At 39.6% G+C, this 18,358-nt stretch overlaps 2 protein-coding genes across 2 annotated transcripts; one reads left to right on the top strand and one right to left on the bottom strand.

The window, feature by feature from the left end:
- Nucleotides 1–1,535: 1,535 nt before the first annotated feature.
- LOC132545919 (RNA polymerase-associated protein LEO1-like) lies at nt 1,536–2,567 on the bottom strand. The gene has a single exon (XM_060209598.1). The coding sequence runs from the start codon at nt 2,565–2,567 to the stop codon at nt 1,536–1,538; it is 1,032 nt and encodes a 343-aa protein (XP_060065581.1).
- Nucleotides 2,568–3,964: 1,397 nt separating this feature from the next.
- Nucleotides 3,965–4,768, top strand: LOC132545916 (uncharacterized). Its single transcript, XM_060209597.1, has one exon. The coding sequence runs from the start codon at nt 3,965–3,967 to the stop codon at nt 4,766–4,768; it is 804 nt and encodes a 267-aa protein (XP_060065580.1).
- The last annotated feature ends 13,590 nt before the right edge of the window (nt 4,769–18,358 follow it).

Raw genomic sequence — 18,358 nt, 5'->3', positions numbered from 1 at the left:
CCTCAAGGGTAGTCTTGTTTGAGGTCTAATTGGGAGTCTTGTTTGGGACCTGATGGAGTTCATGGAAAGGAAAGATTTAAATGAAATGGAAATATCATTAGCTAACTAGGGCAATAAAAACTAATCCTGGAGAATGGTCATCCGTGTCTAGACAAATTGGTATTGATTATCAAAGCTGTCCACAACATGACCTCAACACTCCACACATGTGTACTGACCAACGATTGGCCCCCAGCTTGGGTCGTGACCTATGGGTGATTATTTCATGACCTTCACCATGGAATGATCTAAGTGTTGTTAAAGTAATAATGCTGAGATACCTTAACCATAAAGGAAATACAGGATAAAATGAATTATCGACCACAGACTTCCAAGCTGCATTATTTTTTTTAAGTCAGTGACAGATTGTGTATATACTGGATACTCCCTCTGCATCTCACAGTCTCCCCTCTTATCCTTCTACAGGGTCAATGGGATCAAATGTTCATATGTATGATATTGGTTCATGACTCAATTATATCACAATGAAAATATAGAATCCTGGATGAATAGAAAGTATCTGCTACGGTCGAAAATTATTAAGTAAAATTTGATCTCTGTATCTCTGTATTTCAATAATGTTCATCAAGTGTTTGAATCATATACAACATTTCTTAATCTAAATATGTCATCTATACAAATTTAAACCAAATGTAAATCTCTCTCAAAAAAAAATCTCTTATAATGGTCATAATTTCATTGTGATAGATATATAATATAACCAGTACTGTACTCATCAGCTTTTTATTTACATTAAAATCTGTATATTCATGTTTTAGTCTCCATCATTATCAATCAAAACAAGACAAATCTATTGCAGCTTTCTGGCTGCTTCATTTTCATCAATGATACAATTTAACTAATTGTTTCATGAAAAACAGGTGTTTCTAACACTGGGCTGGAATACTAAGCTAGAATTTCTATGATCTCCACAATTAATAATGTTGAGTGTGGGGAGTCCTGGGATTGTCGCAATCTTGAGGGAACTAGTTGGATATCGTAATTTTGACAAATTCATTGGCTGCAAAATATCATGCCACAATTATCCAAATTTTTACTGCAAATCTTTCAAGAACATGACAGCATGATGGAATGGTAAGTAAGCTTAATAGACCTGAATAGTGGTGGACTTGATAAAACCATTCCTTCACATTTCTCATCAGTCTGGCAATGTGTTTCTCACTCACTACTAAGACTTGTCAAGATATAATGAATAGCACTAGTAATTTCATTTCACTGTGAGACATTCCACTGTGAGACATTTCACTGTGAGAAATTCCTCTGTGAGACATTCCACTGTGAGACATTCCACTGTGAGACTTTCCACTGTGAGACATTTCACTGTGAGAAATTCCTCTGTGAGACATTCCTCTGTGAGACTTTCCACTGTGAGACTTTCCACTGTGAGACTGTGAGACATTCCACTGTGAGACATTCCACTGTGAGACTTTCCACTGTGAGACTTTCCACTGTGAGACATTTCACTGTGAGTCATTTCACTGTGAGACATTCCACTGAGACATTTCACTGTGAGACATTTCACTGTGAGACATTTCACTGTGAGTCATTTCACTGTGAGACATTTCACTGTGAGACATTCCACTGTGAGACATTTCACTGTGAGACATTCCACTGTGAGACATTCCACTGTGAGACATTTCACTGTGAGACATTTCACTGTGAGCCATTTCACTGTGAGTCATTTCACTGTGAGACATTTCACTGCTAGACATTTCACTGTGAGACATTTCACTGCGAGACATTTCACTGTGAGACATTTCACTGTGAGACATTTCACTGCGAGACATTTCACTGTGAGTCATTTCACTGTGAGACATTTCACTGCGAGACATTTCACTGCGAGACATTTCACAGCGAGACATTTCACTGTGAGACATTTCACTGCGAGACATTTCTCTGCGAGACATTTCACTGCGAGACATTTCTCTGCAAGACATTTCTCTGTGAGACATTTCACTGCCAGACATTTCTCTGCGAGACATTTCTTTGCGAGACATTTCACTGTGAGACATTCCACTGTGAGACATTTCACTGTGAGACATTCCACTGTGAGACATTTCACTGTGAGACATTCCACTGTGAGACATTCCACTGTGAGACATTTCACTGTGAGACATTCCACTGTGAGACATTCCACTGTGAGACATTTCACTGTGAGACATTCCACTGTGAGACATTTCACTGTGAGACATTCCACTGTGAGACATTCCACTGTGAGACATTCCACTGTGAGACATTTCACTGTGAGACATTTCACTGCGAGACATTTCTCTGCGAGACATTTCACTGTGAGACATTCCACTGTGAGACATTCCACTGCCAGACATTTCTCTGCAAGACATTTCTTTGCGAGACATTTCACTGTGAGACATTCCACTGTGAGACATTTCACTGTGAGACATTTCACTGTGAGACATTTCACTGCGAGACATTCCACTGTGAGACATTCCACTGCCAGACATTTCTCTGCAAGACATTTCTTTGCGAGACATTTCACTGTGAGACATTCCACTACAATCATTTATATTGGTTCCAATGCTCTGTCATGCTCTTGATAGTTCCTTTGTGGTTCCTAGAATGTGACTCATTCATTCAGCTTCAATGTTTCATGCTTCAGAAAACATCTCAGCTTTCGTCAGCTGGTTAGGTAGTAAGAAGATCTTTAGAGAAAACGAAAGGTGACTATCCCAAAAACTTTTTATACCCCGATTGTGCTCCATCCACAGCAATATTGCTCAAATTATGGTCATAAATTGCACGAGATCTAAATAAAATTTGATGAATATGAGATATAAACAGAATGTAACAGAGCCTGGCAGCTTAATTTGAAGCTTAATTGTTCCTATTCAGGTGTGTACAATGGATATTGTAATGTAAATATTGTTTGGATGGTTTATATATCAGTAATACGAGGTATATTATTACATTTCTTTATCAATTTACTTTGAAATTTCACCGTTAATTACAATTCTAAACATCAGCATCTAGTCTCTATGTTCATTAGTGACACTCAGTCGTCCTTGGACTCTCCTAGAGTAGTCCTGGGGTGGAATTGATGAGGTTGACTTGCTGTTTTGAACCTAAGGTAGGTTTACTGGGGTTTAGACTCCAAAAGAAGGTACCCCACTGTTGGTTCATAAATAACACTTACTTCATAATGTGATCTGACTCTGTCGGTCATACATCACATCAAGATATGTTCAGTGTCTATTTCAAGTCATTGACGGCCCCAGCTGGAAGGCCTGATGATTGGTTACTTTGCTGAGCCGAGAAAATATTGGGTTATTGTGTGGTTGAAGACGCAGACATAAGCATTGGATCCCTGCTGGTAAGCTCCATTGTCCTATGATAGATAATGGCACATCAGCACTCTGTTCCTCACAATGTGTTTTATATACACATACCTAATGTTAGCCACAGTGGTTTTATAGATAAATAACTGCCAAACAAATGTATAATATCATTTACAACAAGTCTGTGAGAAAATAGTTTTTACAAAAACAACAGAAAGGTAAGTTTGGGACTTGTGACCACAGCTTGATTGTTATGTGATCAAAAAACCAAAGTATGATTTGGCATTAAACAAACCACGGCAAAAAGACACAGTCTGAGTATGAAGCAATAAGTCAGTTTGAGTATGGAGCATTCAACAAACCACAGTCTGAGTATGGAGCATTCAACAAACCACATTCTGGGTATGGAGCATTCAACAAACCACAGTCTGAGTTATGGAGCATTCAACAAACCACAGTCTGAGTTATGGAGCATTCAACAAACTACAGCATGAGTATGGAGCATTTAACAAACTACAGTCTGAGTATGAAGCAATAAGTCAGTTTGAGTATGGTGCATTCAACAAACTACAGTCGGAGAATGGAGCATTCAACAAACCACAGTCTGAGTTATGGAGCATTCAACAAACCACATTCTGAGTTATGGAGCATTCAACAAACTACAGCATGAGTATGGAGCATTTAACAAACTACAGTCTGAGTATGAAGCAATAAGTCAGTTTGAGTATGGAGCATTCAACAAACCACTGTCTGAGTATGGAACTTTCAACAAACCACAGTCTGAGTATGAAGCATTCAACAAACCACTGTCTGAGTATGGAACTTTCAACAAACCACAGTCTGAGTATGGAGCATTCAACAAACTACAGTCTGAGTATGGAACTTTCAACAAACCACAGTCTGAGTATGGAGCATTCAACAAACCACAGTCTGAGTATGGAGCATTCAACAAACCACTGTCTGAGTATGGAACTTTCAACAAACTACAGTCTGAGTATGGAGCATTCAACAAACCACTGTCTGAGTATGGAGCATTCAGCAAACCACTGTCTGAGTATGGAACTTTCAACAAACCATGGTATGGGTATGGAGCATTCAACAAACCACAGTCTAAGTATGAAGCATTCAACAAACCACTGTCTGAGTATGGAGCATTCAACAAACCACTGTCTGAGTATGGAGCATTCAACAAACCACATTCTGAGTATGGTGCATTCAACAAACTACAGTCTGAGTATGGAGCATTCAACAAACCACAGTCTGAGTATGGAACTTTCAACAAACCACAGTCTAAGTATGAAGCATTCAACAAACCACAGTCTGAGTATGGAGCATTCAACAAACCACGGTCTGAGTATGGAGCATTCAACAAACCACAGTCTGAGTTATGGAACATTCAACAAACCACAGTCTGAGTATGGAGCATTCAACAAACCACAGTCTGAGTATGGAGCATTAAACAAACCACAGTCTGAGTTATGGAGCATTCAACAAACTACAGCATGAGTATGAAGCATTTAACAAACTACAGTCTGAGTATGAAGCAATAAGTCAGTTTGAGTATGGTGCATTCAACAAACCACATTCTGAACAGGAGCATTCAACAAACCACAGTCTGAGTATGGAGCTTTCAACAAACTACAGTCTGAGTATGGAGCTTTCAACAAACCACAGTCTGAGTATTGAGCATTCAACAAACCAGTCTGAGTATGGAGCATTCAACAAACCACTGTCTGAGTATGGAACTTTCAACAAACTACAGTCTGAGTATGGAGCTTTCAACAAACCACAGTCTGAGTATGGAGCATTCAACAAACCACTGTCTGAGTATGGAGCATTCAACAAACCACAGTCTGAGTATGGAGCATTCAACAAACCACTGTCTGAGTATGGAACTTTCAACAAACCATGGTATGGGTATGGAGCATTCAACAAACCACAGTCTGAGTATGGAGCATTCAACAAACCACTGTCTGAGTATGGAACTTTCAACAAACCACAGTCTGAGTATGGAACTTTCAACAAACCACAGTCTAAGTATGAAGCATTCAACAAACCACAGTCTAAGTATGGAGCATTCAACAAACCACAGTCTGAGTATTGAGCATTCAACAAACCACGGTATGGGTATGGAGCATTCAACAAATCATGATATGGGTATGGAGCATTCAACAAACTACAGTCTGAGTATGGAACTCTCAACAAACCACAGTCTAAGTATGGAGCATTCAACAAACCACAGTCTGAGTATTGAGCATTCAACAAACCACGGTATGGGTATGGAGCATTCAACAAACCACAGTCTGAGTATGGAGCATTCAACAAACCACAGTCTGAGTATTGAGCATTCAACAAACCACATTCTGAGTTATGGAGCATTCAACAAACCACAGTCTGAGTATGGAGCATTCAACAAACCACAGTCTGAGTATGGAGCATTCAACAAACCACTGTCTGAGTATGGAGCATTCAACAAACCACAGTCTGAGTATTGAGCATTCAACAAACCACATTCTGAGTTATGGAGCATTCAACAAACCACAGTCTGAGTATGGAGCATTCAACAAACCACGGTATGGGTATAGAGCATTCAACAAACCACTGTCTGAGTATGGAACTTTCAACAAACCACGGTATGGGTATGGAGCATTCAACAAACTACAGTCTGAACATTCAACAAACCACAGTCTGAGTTATGGAGCATTCAACAAACCACAGTCTGAGTATGGAACATTCAACAAACCACAGTCTGAGTATGGAGCATTCAACAAACCACAGTCTGAGTATGGAGCATTCAACAAACCACAGTCTGAGTATGGAGCATTCAACAAACCACAGTCTGAGTATGGAGCATTCAACAAACCACAGTCTGAGTATTGAGCATTCAACAAACCACTGTCTGAGTATGGAACTTTCAACAAACCACGGTATGGGTATGGAGCATTCAACAAACCACAGTCTGAGTATGGAACATTCAACAAACCACAGTCTGAGTATGGAGCATTCAACAAACCACAGTCTGAGTATGGAACATTCAACAAACCACTGTCTGAGTATGGAACTTTCAACAAATCATGGTATGGGTATGGAGCATTCAACAAACTACAGTCTGAGTATGGAACTCTCAACAAACCACAGTCTGAGTATGAAGCATTCAACAAACCACTGTCTGAGTATGGAGCATTCAACAAACCACAGTCTGAGTATGGAGCATTCAACAAACCACGGTATGGGTATGGAGCATTCAACAAACTACAGTCTGAGTATGGAACTTTCAACAAACCACAGTCTGAGTATAGAACATTCAACAAACTACAGTCTGAGTATGGAGCATTCAACAAACCACAGTCTGAGTATGGAGCATTCAACAAACCACTGTCTGAGTATGGAACTTTCAACAAACTACAGTCTGAGTATGGAACTTTCAACAAACCACAGTCTGAGTATGGAACATTCAACAAACCACAGTCTGAGTATGGAGCATTCAACAAACCACAGTCTGAGTATGGAGCATTCAACAAACCACTGTCTGAGTATGGAACTTTCAACAAACTACAGTCTGAGTATGGAACTCTCAACAAACCACAGTCTGAGTATGAAGCATTCAACAAACTACAGTCTGAGTATGAAGCATTCAACAAACCACAGTCTGAGTATGGAGCATTCAACATACCACAGTCTGAGTATGGAGCATTCAACAAACCACAGTCTGAGTATGGACCATTCAACAAACCAAAATCTGAGTATGGAGCATTCAACAAACCACAGTCTGAGTATGGAGCATTCAACAAACCACTGTCTGAGTATGGAACTTTCAACAAACCACGGTATGGGTATGGAGCATTCAACAAACTACAGTCTGAGTATGGAACTTTCAACAAACCACAGTCTGAGTATGGAACATTCAACAAACCACAGTCTGAGTATGGAGCATTCAACAAACCACAGTCTGAGTATGGAGCATTCAACAAACCACTGTCTGAGTATGGAACTTTCAACAAACTACAGTCTGAGTATGGAACTTTCAACAAACCACAGTCTGAGTATGGAACATTCAACAAACCAGTCTGAGTATGGAGCATTCAACAAACCACAATCTGAGTATGGAGCATTCAACAAACCACTGTCTGAGTGTGGAACTTTCAACAAACCACAGTCTGAGTATGGAACTCTCAACAAACCACAGTCTGAGTATGAAGCATTCAACAAACCACAGTCTGAGTATGAAGCATTCAACAAACCACAGTCTGAGTATGAAGCATTCAACAAACCACAGTCTGAGTATGGAGCATTCAACAAACTACAGTCGGAGTTTGAAGCAGGAAGAATGAATATCATTTAGTGACAAGCAAGTTGCAGAATTGCAGTAATGTGTTTTCAGAGATGTGATAACTGTGTAAGTTTCATTCTAAACCTGACTCTGGTTCCATTAGGTTTAATGATCAGAGTCAATACCTATTCAATGCATAATTATGTCTGGACTACAAATTGTCGACTCTTGAAGCAAAGGTTGACAACTTATTGTTGACTTATCAAACACCGACAAAAACACGTAATATCAGCATTTAGGTTTTAATGATACAGGACCATGCTTTATGTTCAGTCATCAAGAACAATACAGCTATGAAAAACTGAACACCAGAAAATTGACAGATTTCATCCTTGAAATATTGCTGATTATAGATTTAAACTTGGAACTTGAAATTAACTCCATGTTTTTGCATTTAAATACAAAATTGGGAGAGAAGATTGTGACATCATGCTGAGGACCTGACAAATGTGTAGGAAAGAATTTACGAGCTGCTGGAATGACAAGTTCAAAAGTCTCCCAAGCTTCCTCACAATTAATGCTTACAATATTCTAATTGCAGAGTCCACAGCTTCCTGTAGATAACCTTGCTGTAACCTGTATCATCAGATTTCTACACTCACCCTGAAATCTATAGTGTCGAGAGAAAACTTAAGCAATGTTCCCACCCACATTCACTTCCCTCATTGTTGTAGTTACACCATAACACTAGAATTTCCAAGCTTTAAAAACTTTTTTCTCAATTTTTAATTCTCTTTAGTATAAAATATCCTAATTTAAATTTTAGAAAAGATAATAAATTAAAAACAATTAAGTATAATGTGATATTCTAGAACAAGGCACTGTAATAGCACAGATAAGCTGTGAAGCAACAACAACACATGTTAATGTAGTCATATAGGTCATGAAATATTATAAAAAAATCACCATGGCCATGCAGTATAACACAACCAATTAATATTCAACAACTCATGGTATCACAACATCCCTACTGTCACCACCCCAGAATCACAACACCCTACTGTCACCACCCCAGTATCACATCCCTACTGTCACCACCCCAGTATCACAACACCCCTACTGTCACCACCCCAGTATCACAACACCCCTACTGTCACCACCCCAGTATCACAACACCCTTACTGTCACTACTCCAGTATCACAACACCCCTACTGTCACCACCCCAGTATAACAACACCCTTACTGTCACCATCCCAGTATCACAACATCCCTACTGTCACCATCCCAGTATCACAACACCCTTACTGTCACCACCCCAGTATCACAACATCCCTACTGTCACCACCCCACAACACCCTTACTGTCACCACCCCAGTATCACAACACCCCTACTGTCACCACCCCAGTATCACAACACCCCTACTGTCACCACCCCAGTATCACAACACCCCTACTGTCACCACCCCAGTATCACAACACCCCTACTGTCACCACCCCAGTAACACAACACCCTTACTGTCACCACCCCAGTATCACAACACCCCTACTGTCACCACCCCAGTATCACAACACCCCTACTGTCACCACCCCAGTATCACAACACCCTTACTGTCACCACCCCAGTATCACAACACCCCTACTGTCACCACCCCAGTATCACAACACCCTTACTGTCACCACCCCAGTATCACAACACCCCTACTGGCACCATCCTAGTATCACAACACCCTTACTGTCACCACCTCATTACACAACACCCCTACTGTCACCACCCCAGTATCACAACATCCCTACTGTCACCACCCCAGAATCACAACACCCCTACTGTCACCACCCCAGTATCACAACACCCCTACTGTCACCACCCCAGTATCACAACACCCCTACTGTCACCACCCCAGTATCACAACACCCCTACTGTCACCACCCCAGTATCACAACATCCCTACTGTCACCACCCCAGTATCACAACATCCCTACTGTCACCACCCCAGTATCACAACACCCTTACTGTCACCACCCCAGTATCACAACACCCCTACTGTCACCACCCCAGTATCACAACACCCCTACTGTCACCACCCCAGTATCACAACACCCTTACTGTCACCACCCCAGTATCACAACACCCCTACTGTCACCACCCCAGTATCACAACACCCCTACTGTCACCACCCCAGTATCACAACACCCCTACTGTCACCACCCCAGTATCACAACACCCCTCCCTACTGTCAACACCCCTGTTACACAACACCCCTACTGTCACCACCCCAGTATCACAACACCCCTACTGTCACCACCCTAGTATCACAAAACCCTTACTGTCACCACCCCAGTATCACAACACCCTTACTGTCACCACCCCAGTATCACAACACCCCTACTGTCACCACCCCAGTATCACAACACCCTTACTGTCACCACCCCAGTATCACAACACCCCTACTGTCACGACTCCAGTATCACAACACCCCTACTCTCACCACCCCAGTATCGCAACACCCCTACTGTCACCACCCCAGTATCACAACATCCCTACTGTCACCACCCCAGTATCACAACATCCCTACTTCTTTCACCAGACCAGTATCACAACACCCCTACTGTCACCACCCCAGTATCACAACATCCCTACTGTCACCACCCCAGTATCACAACATCCCTACTGTCACCACCCCAGTATCACAACACCCCTACCGTCACCACCCCAGTAACACAACACCCCTACTGTCACCACTCCAGTATCACAACACCCCTACTGTCACCACCCCAGTATCACAACACCCTTACTGTCACCACCCCAGTATCACAACACCCTTACTGTCACCACCCCAGTATCACAAAACCCCTACTGTCACCACCCCAGTATCACAACATCCCTACTGTCACCAACCAAGTATCACAAAACCCTTACTGTCACCACCCCAGTATCACAACACCCCTACTGTAACCACCCCAGTATCACAACATCCCTACTGTCACCACCCCAGTATCACAACACCCTTACTGTCACCACCCCAGTATCACAACACCCCTACTGTCACCACCCCAGTATCACAACACCCCTACTGTCACCACCCCAGTATCACAACACCCCTACTGTCACCACCCCAGTATCACAACACCCCTATTGTCACCACCCCAGTATCACAAAACCCTTACTGTCACCACCCCAGTATCACAACACCCTTACTGTTACCACCCCAGTATCACAACACCCCTACTGTCACCACCCCAGTGTCACAACACCCCTACTGTCACCACCCCAGTATCACAACACCCCTACTGTCACCACCCCAGTATCACAACACCCCTACTGTCACCACCCCAGTATCACAACACCCCTACTGTCACCACCCCAGTATAACAACACCCCTACTGTCACCACACCAGTATCACCACACTCTTTCTGTTACCACCCCAGTATCACAACACTCTTTCTGTTACCACGTCAGTATCATAACATCCTTTCTTCTCACCTGTATGGGTGTAATCTCCACCAGGGAGGTATTAGGTCCAACTGATGACTGATCTGCCTTCCTGATAAGATTATATCAGTAATTTTATAAACCGTTGTTACCAGATCAACAATGATAAATGGGCGTTTCTGATAGTTTTAAATAAAACATTGAAATTGATCTGAAGAAATTATGTAGGAAACAGGTTCTGATGATGAATACCAGAATGAAAATGTTAAATTTTATGTGTAGAGTACATGCAAAAATCTGTTGCATGAGATGTAATGCATTCACTTTCAATTTTACTTACATGATATTTATTCAAATTTGTTTGTTTGGATTTTTTTTTTTTTTGAAAATTTGCAATGTGGAAACAATGACAATTCTATATTGTATCTATAATACATTTCTTTTGTAAGGAAAAACACATAAACAATATGTAAAAATTACAATAGGGTTGCAGTCAGTCTTTATTTTGAACACTGATAGAAATGCTTTTATTAAGCATGAGTTGGCACAATTGTAAATTGGAGTCATATTGCTACATAGCAATGATACCCGAGTCCAAATTTATGGTAAGTTTTATCACCTAATGGAGAAGGCTGGTCCTAGGACGTTTCATTAATTCTAAATAAGTGTGCAGAGAAAAAAATATTGATGTGCAAAATCTTGACATTTATCTTTGCATTAACTTCAATAACAATTGAGTTTTGAAAATATCATACAATTATTTTGTGGTTTAGGTTGAACTTCAAAGCTCTCTCCTGCACTTGAAAAGATCATTTCTGATGCAAACATCAGAAATTTATGAACATATCCTATTTCCTTGATTCTAGAATTCTTGTAAGTATTCCATCTGGGTCCCACATGTACAATGCAATCCCTAATTTGGCAGCGTTTGACACCCCGAACCCTATGTTTAAATGCGACGTAATATCCCAATGAAAGTCTTCTGAACTGAAGTCTGACACAACTGGATAGCTGATACAGCGACGTAGTAATTAATTTCAGTCGATATTTTGCATTACCTATTTTACATATGAAATACAATCTTAGATTCTATGACCATATATATTACTGGAATCTAAATGTCCCTGAAGAGAAATGTGATATACTGGTAAAAAAAAAACAAACAAAAAATGATTGTACACCGTACATAATAATAGAAGGTGTATCATTATAATCCTGATGGTTTTAAAAAAATAGCCTGCACTCCTATCCCCTGGGAAATGTGATCTGTTCGGGTGAACTGTTTGTGTTCGGTCATGCAAGACAGACATGGTTTAATCATATCTATTCCTTATATAATCTTTTGATTTACTTACAAATAACGCGTCACATGACCTGCTCTTTGCAAACTATTCAATGTCAAATTGTATGACATATTAAGATATAACAGAAACATGACTAAAATCAGCCAGGGGTTCCATTCAGTATCATTTGAATCCATAGAGATGGATGATGAGTCAATTCCTTAAAGCGTACATCAATATTTGAGGTCTGGGTTCAAATCCTTTCACTTAACATGGCCATTGCATATGATGATCCATCACAAGAAAATGCAGTCGTCATGAATCCTACCAGAGAAGAGTATGCCAGCTACCTCTAAGAGTCAGACTTCCTGTCCACGATTATGTAAATGTGGCCACAAATTATTAAATAAGTCTCACATTCTCTGTTATAGTGTTTCTTCTTATTCAAATGCTGATTAAATCATCTGAGAACCAATTCATGTCCATCTATGTGTAATTATGACATTGACGTGTATAACTACAGGGATACATTATTATATGAAGCTCCTGTGTCTTAACCTGACCCTTGACCTCCATGGTGAAATCCAGACAGCTGTAACACTCCCAGTATCACTTCCATATAAAGCCAATTGGTGACAGTGCAGGATTCATAGGTGCTATATGAGAGGTTGGTTAGGGGTTGGTATTGGGAGGGGCACAATGACATCAACTCCACAGCTGTCTATTAAGGCTGTTTGTCGATCACAGGGTGGTGCCACAGTGGTTGTCTGTAGAGACCTTGCTTATCTGGATAGTGCTACAGTTGTCAGTATCTCGGAGGCAATACAGTTGCCTGAAGACCTTGCTGTATCTGATTGATGCTACAATTGTTGTTTGTTGAGAACAAGTTTATCTGGGTTACTGCTACTGTTGTCAGTATCTGGGTGGTTCTATAATTGTTGTCTTCAGAGACTTAGCTGTATCTGGATAGTTCTACAATTGTTGTCTTCAGAGACTTAGCTGTATCTGGGTGGTTATATAGTTGTTGTCTTCAGAGACTTAGCTGTATCTGGGTGGTTCTATAGTTGTTGTCTTCAGAGACTTAGCTGTATCTGGGTGGTTCTATAGTTGTTGTCTTCAGAGACTTAGCTGTATCTGGGTGGTTCTATAGTTGTTGTCTTCAGAGACTTAGCTGTATCTGGGTGGTTCTATAGTTGTTGTCTTCAGAGACTTAGCTGTATCTGGGTGGTTCTATAGTTGTTGTCTTCAGAGACTTAGCTGTATCTGGGTGGTTCTATAGTTGTTGTCTTCAGAGACTTAGCTGTATCTGGGTGGTTCTATAGTTGTTGTCTTCAGAGACTTAGCTGTATCTGGGTAGTTCTATAGTTGCTGTCTATAGAGACTTAGCTGTATCTGGGTGGTTCTATAGTTGTTAGCTATAGAGACTTTACTGTATCTGGGTGGTTCTACAATTGTTGTCTTCAAGACTTAGCTGTATCTGGGTGGTTCTATAGTTGTTGTCTTCAGAGACTTAGCTGTATCTGGGTGGTTCTATAGTTGTTGTCTTCAGAGACTTAGCTGTATCTGGGTGGTTCTATAGTTGTTATCTATAGAGACTTAGCTGTATCTGGGTGGTTCTATAGTTGTTGTCTACAGAGACTTAGCTGTATCTGGGTGGTTCTATAGTTGTTGTTGTTGTCTATAGAGACTTAGCTGTATCTGGGTGGTTCTACAGTTGTTATCTATAGAGACTTAGCTGTATCTGGGTGGTTCTATAGTTGTTATCTATTGAGACTTAGCTGTATCTGGGTAGTTCTATAGTTGCTGTCTATAGAGACTTAGCTGTATCTGGGTGGTTCTATAGTTGTTATCTATAGAGACTTAGCTGTATCTGGGTGGTTCTATAGTTGTTGTCTACAGAGACTTAGCTGTATCTGGGTGGTGCTACAGTTTTTATCTATAGAGACTTAGCTGTATCTGGGTGGTTCTATAGTTGTTATCTATAGAGACTTAGCTGTATCTGGGTAGTTCTATAGTTGTTGTCTACAGATACTTAGCTGTATCTGGGTGGTTCTATAGTTGTTGTCTGAGACTTAGCTGTATCTGGGTGGTTCTATAGTTGTTGTCTATAGAGACTTAGCTGTATCTGGGTGGTGCTACAGTTGTTATCTACAGAGATTAAGCTGTATCTGGGTGGTTCTATAGTTGTTGTCTATAGAGACTTTACTGTATCTGGGTGGATCTATAGTTGTTGTCTATAGAGACTTAGCTGTATCTGGGTGGTTCTATGAATGTTGCCTATAGAGACTTAGCTGTTTCTAGATGGTTCTATAGTTGTTGTCTATTGAGACTTAGTTGTATCTGGGTGGTGCTACAGTTGTTGTCTACAGATACTTAGCTGTATCTGGGTGGTTCTATAGTTGTTATCTATAGAGACTTAGCTGTATCTGGGTGGTTCTATAGTTGTTGTCTATAGAGACTTAGCTGTATCTGGGTGGTTCTACAGTTGTTGTCTACAGATACTTAGCTGTATCTGGGTGGTTCTATAGTTGTTATCTATAGAGACTTAGCTGTATCTGGGTGGTTCTATAGTTGTTGTCTATTGAGACTTAGCTGTATCTGGGTGGTGCTACAGTTGTTGTCTACAGAGATTAAGCTGTATCTGGGTGGTTCTATAGTTGTTGTCTATTGAGACTTAGTTGTATCTGGGTGGTGCTACAGTTGTTGTCTACAGATACTTAGCTGTATCTGGGTGGTTCTATAGTTGTTGTCTATAGAGACTTAGCTGTATCTGGGTGGTTCTATAGTTGTTGTCTATAGAGACTTAGCTGTATCTGGGTGGTTCTATAAATGTTGCCTATAGAGACTTAGCTGTTTCTAGGTGGTTCTATAGTTGTTGTCTATAGAGACTTTACTGTATCTGGGTGGTTCTATAGTTGTTATCTATAGAGACTTAGCTGTATCTGGGTGGTTCTATAAATGTTGCCTATAGAGACTTAGCTGTTTATAGGTGGTTCTATAGTTGTTGTCTATAGAGACTTAGCTATATCTGGGTGGTTCTATAAATGTTGCTTATAGAGACTTAGCTGTTTCTAGGTGGTTCTATAGTTGTTGTCTACAGAGACTTAGCTATATCAAGGTGGTAATTGTCTGTGTAATAGAGGTCGCAAACTATTTTAAAGCCTACCATCAGGATTTGAACCCAGAACCTATTATAACCTTACTAGTCTTGTGCTCATTAGAGCTTGCTGAGCAGTACATTGTGGCTAGTATTTAGCAGGGCCACATCTGTTTTTGTCTCAATATATCTCTTACGTCAGTTCAAAGTTAACACCTGATGTCTAGATATAGTTCCAAACATTGACTACCCAGTATATGATAATTACACAGCAAGCAATACTAGACATCACTGACCTGTTCACTACATTATATACTGTATTTAATCTTATGTTTATACAGTTGTGGGATTGCACAACATTACATGAAGTGCGATGTGCGCACAATGTCTGCAAGATGTGTGCACGATGTGTGCATGATGTGTGCACGATGGGAAAATCGGATGAAATAAGCTATGGTATATTTGTGCCTACATTGTGTGGTTCTTTTGCATAGTTAGATACACTCATAATTTTATGTGTTTTGTTTACAAAGAGCCATACATGACCAGCTTTAGCATACGGATACACATTAAATATACATTATATATGTAAACATAAAATAGACGTCTCTTTATGTCACAGCAATGAATCATTTAAAATCTCCTACTATCAGACAGGAAATTTTATTTTCATTACCTTTGTATTACTCTCATCTTTCATTCATTTTGTAAACAAAAAATATATGCTCAGGTAAATCTTGAGTGTTGCGTTTGTTACACAGGGGAACCAGCCGGTACGGATGCGGACCTGTCACGAGTACACCCATATACATGTAAACTTTTCTTGCCCGAGGCAGCACTACACGCCACTTTCTGATGTGTAAACTATATACGATAAGACTAATTAATGCAGGTTCAGTGTTATTTCAAAAACAGTTGAATTAAAAATTACTTTTATAATCACTGATTAATTTTAATGTTCATGTGATCACTATTTAATAATAATTTAAGAATTTTCTGTTTAATTTTCAATCCATAATATAAGCCAACCATTTTCACCAAAATGTACAAAATGTGTGATCCTATCGCAAAGTTGTGCACACGATATTGTATTGTGCGTGTGAGCGCAAGATGTGCACACAATATATACACGATCTGCACATGATGTGCTAACAAAGTTTTAGGTGTGGTGTGCATTGCCACAACTGTATGATAATTCTTAAAGGATGTCAGCACACAAAACAACATCAAACTTGATATCTACAAATACATTTTCTTACAGAAAGACATTTTCATTTTCACTTGCAAACATACAAAAGTTATCTCTACAAGTGATTTTCTCCTACTGGCACAATAGTAACATATACCATCCTTCTATCCAAGACTCATTCACTATTAATAGGAAAGTCCAGTGTAATTACTACATTTTCAAATGACAGTCTTTGAATTAAGCAAACCTTGCTAACCATAACTTATCTGAAGAAATGAATACCAGCCATCTCTCAATTATCGTTTTCCTATCTATAGTTATCTCCCCTTTTAGAAACATTTAGATAAGGAAACAGGTCTGGATTAAATATAATGGCAACAGGATATCATGTGAAAATATGCATTTTGATCAATTTCCTATTACCCAGTACATGACAAACAGTATTATCAACAACATCTAGATCTATATCTGTTACAATGTGAACAAGTTTCTATAAAAGTAAGGAAACTAGGGCAGACATCCACATTTGCAACAATCATTTGTCAGGATAAGATTTCATCAACTTGCCATATTTCAGGACTAAGTTTCTATCCTCTAGCTATCCTCTAGTCCCAGCCCTACAGCACTGATATGATACAGCCACGTAACCCAGTGTTACATAAAGTTACATCTATACCCCCCATTATCACCAGTCCTTATCTATAGCATCTGTGCAACACAGAAGGAAAGAGAATCTTGGAAAAAAAATGTTATTTCCCACACCCAATGAACCCGTTTTGTGAGACCATTCCATCCCATGTAACCAATATATAAGGTATTAGATCTCATTTATCGTTTTTTGTTTATCAGACATCTATGTTCACAAAATTGTGAGTGATTTCCAACCATTTATAACTAATTATCTGCTTCTTGTCTACATAAGAAAAAATAAGGAATTAATAAGTAAAAGAAAACACAATATCAGGCTAAGTCAGTGTCATACCACCAACATACGAAATGATACAATTATTACAGGCAAAAGAAGCCATAATATTTACCAACAAAACTGCCAGTTTTTTTCTTTCTTGATCCCTGTGAATTACATGTTTATTTACATTTATTTAAATAAAATAAATAAATTTCAAACTTGATACTGCTCTGTCTGACTTTAAACAATTATAACGCGCCATGAAAGGCCATTATACAAGTTCTACAGTCAGTATTTGTATGTAATTGTTCAACACTCTAGATTAATTAAAACCACAAAAGTCAAGGATTTTTTATAAAGTATTGGAGAATTGATGGGACATCTTCACAGGTATTCTCACTGAGCAAAACTTTGTTGGATGATTTGAAGATCATGAAATATGTAATTCATCATCTTATTTTCAAATGAATGAAAATTGACATGAAATGGTGAAGTGAGATAAATGTGCATTACCTTGGATAGTAATCACTGTTAATACAGCCAATCAAATCATTAACGTATGTAATATCATTTATAATGACTTGTGACAGCCCAACACAGGCCTCTCAATACCATGACAGACTGGCGATACAGATACCAGACCAATCATTGTCTGTCCCACAATACATCAAAGACCTCTCCAACTGAAGTAATACATCTGTATAGTATGTCAGTTATTCATTTATCAACACAAAAATCACAATGCTCCATATCAACCGTTCTCCTACAACTGCATATTGTTGATGTTTTTTTAGGTTAAATTTTGAGGGAGTATGCAATAATCATTT

This window comes from Ylistrum balloti, unplaced genomic scaffold (assembly GCF_031769215.1).
Source record: "Ylistrum balloti isolate Yb309-2 unplaced genomic scaffold, AGI_CSIRO_Ybal_v1 Utg369862, whole genome shotgun sequence".
Taxonomy (NCBI): Eukaryota; Metazoa; Mollusca; class Bivalvia; order Pectinida; family Pectinidae; genus Ylistrum; species Ylistrum balloti.
This window is presented reverse-complemented; position numbering and strand designations above follow the sequence as displayed.

Excerpts from the sequence above, each read along its gene's own strand:
- LOC132545919 (XM_060209598.1), bottom strand. The coding sequence starts at position 2,567 with ATGTCTCACAGTGAAATGTCTCGCAAAGAAATGTCTTGCAGAGAAATG.
- LOC132545916 (XM_060209597.1), top strand. The coding sequence starts at position 3,965 with ATGGAGCATTCAACAAACCACATTCTGAGTTATGGAGCATTCAACAAA.